We start from the raw sequence: 905 nt of genomic DNA, 5'->3' as shown, positions 1-905 counted from the left end.
ATCTATCTATCTATCTAATCCATTGGTCTAGACTCTTGTGGGTGACGGAGGAGACAGAGGGAAGACGAGGAGGGAGCTGATGATGTCTGTACCATCTGTCTCTGTCTCTACACATACATACGTCTCTCCGTATATACACTAGGGCCGGTAAAGTCCTAGGAGCACCCCAAGTGGATGATTTTGATGGATAAGAGAGTAACGGCGCTTTTGTCTTTTCATGTCCTCTTCTTTTCATCTTGTCTAGCTATCTGTCTAGCTGTCTAAGATCTCAACAATGTCTTCCTGTGATGTATCCACATGATGTTTCACACCCTTTCCCTTCTTTCTGTCCTCTTCTTCTTCTTCTTTTCTTCTGCCTTACCTAGTTTCTTGGCTCTTCGTCTCCTTCCCATTCTTGCTCACTCTTTCTTTTTCACTCTGTCTTTCTTTCCTTTCTCACTCTTTCTTTCTTTCTTTGTGTTTCAGAAGGACTTCACATTCTCGCTCCTACGTATGATTCGATCCCGGTCATTCACGCGTTGCTACAAACAGCTAGCGATTGCTTTCCTCGAGTAGAAGACGCTCTCCAAGTCCATTCTCAATCCTACGAGTCAAAAGATCGAGATGAGCTCCATGCAGAAACGAACCCTCTCTTCATAAGCCACCTCATGAACGACCGTTCTACACACGAGGCAGCAAGAGAAGAGCTCTCTTCTTCTTCTTCTTCTTCCAATGTCTCGAAGACAGACAAAACCATGGCGTCGACGTGGGCACATCCCCGTGTCTCTCCCCCCTCCTCTCACATAGAAGAAGAAGAAGAATCGAAGAAGCTTCATGATGGTAGAGAGCCAGAAGGTCTTCTCATGAAGAGAAGAGAAGGAGAGGAAAGAGATACCATGGAAATGTCTTCTTCTTCTTCTTCTGCT

General features: G+C 45.3%; 1 protein-coding gene across 1 annotated transcript in view; it reads left to right on the top strand.

Moving 5' to 3' along the window:
* The window catches only part of CSUI_007742 (n-terminal domain-containing protein), a gene marked incomplete at its 3' end in the record, with an annotated part of 15,482 nt that overhangs the window by 3,897 nt on the left and 10,680 nt on the right, over positions 1-905 (top strand). The window contains exon 6 of the mRNA XM_068067886.1: positions 466-745. Coding sequence (XP_067920138.1) covers positions 466-745 — 280 coding nt within the window. The remainder of the gene's footprint in view (positions 1-465; positions 746-905) is intronic.

Source organism: Cystoisospora suis, assembly GCF_002600585.1.
Source record: "Cystoisospora suis strain Wien I chromosome Unknown contig_4157, whole genome shotgun sequence".
NCBI classification, from domain to species: domain Eukaryota; phylum Apicomplexa; class Conoidasida; order Eucoccidiorida; family Sarcocystidae; genus Cystoisospora; species Cystoisospora suis.
The sequence above is the reverse complement of the archived record's forward strand: the minus strand, read 5'-3'. Positions and strand labels throughout refer to the sequence as shown.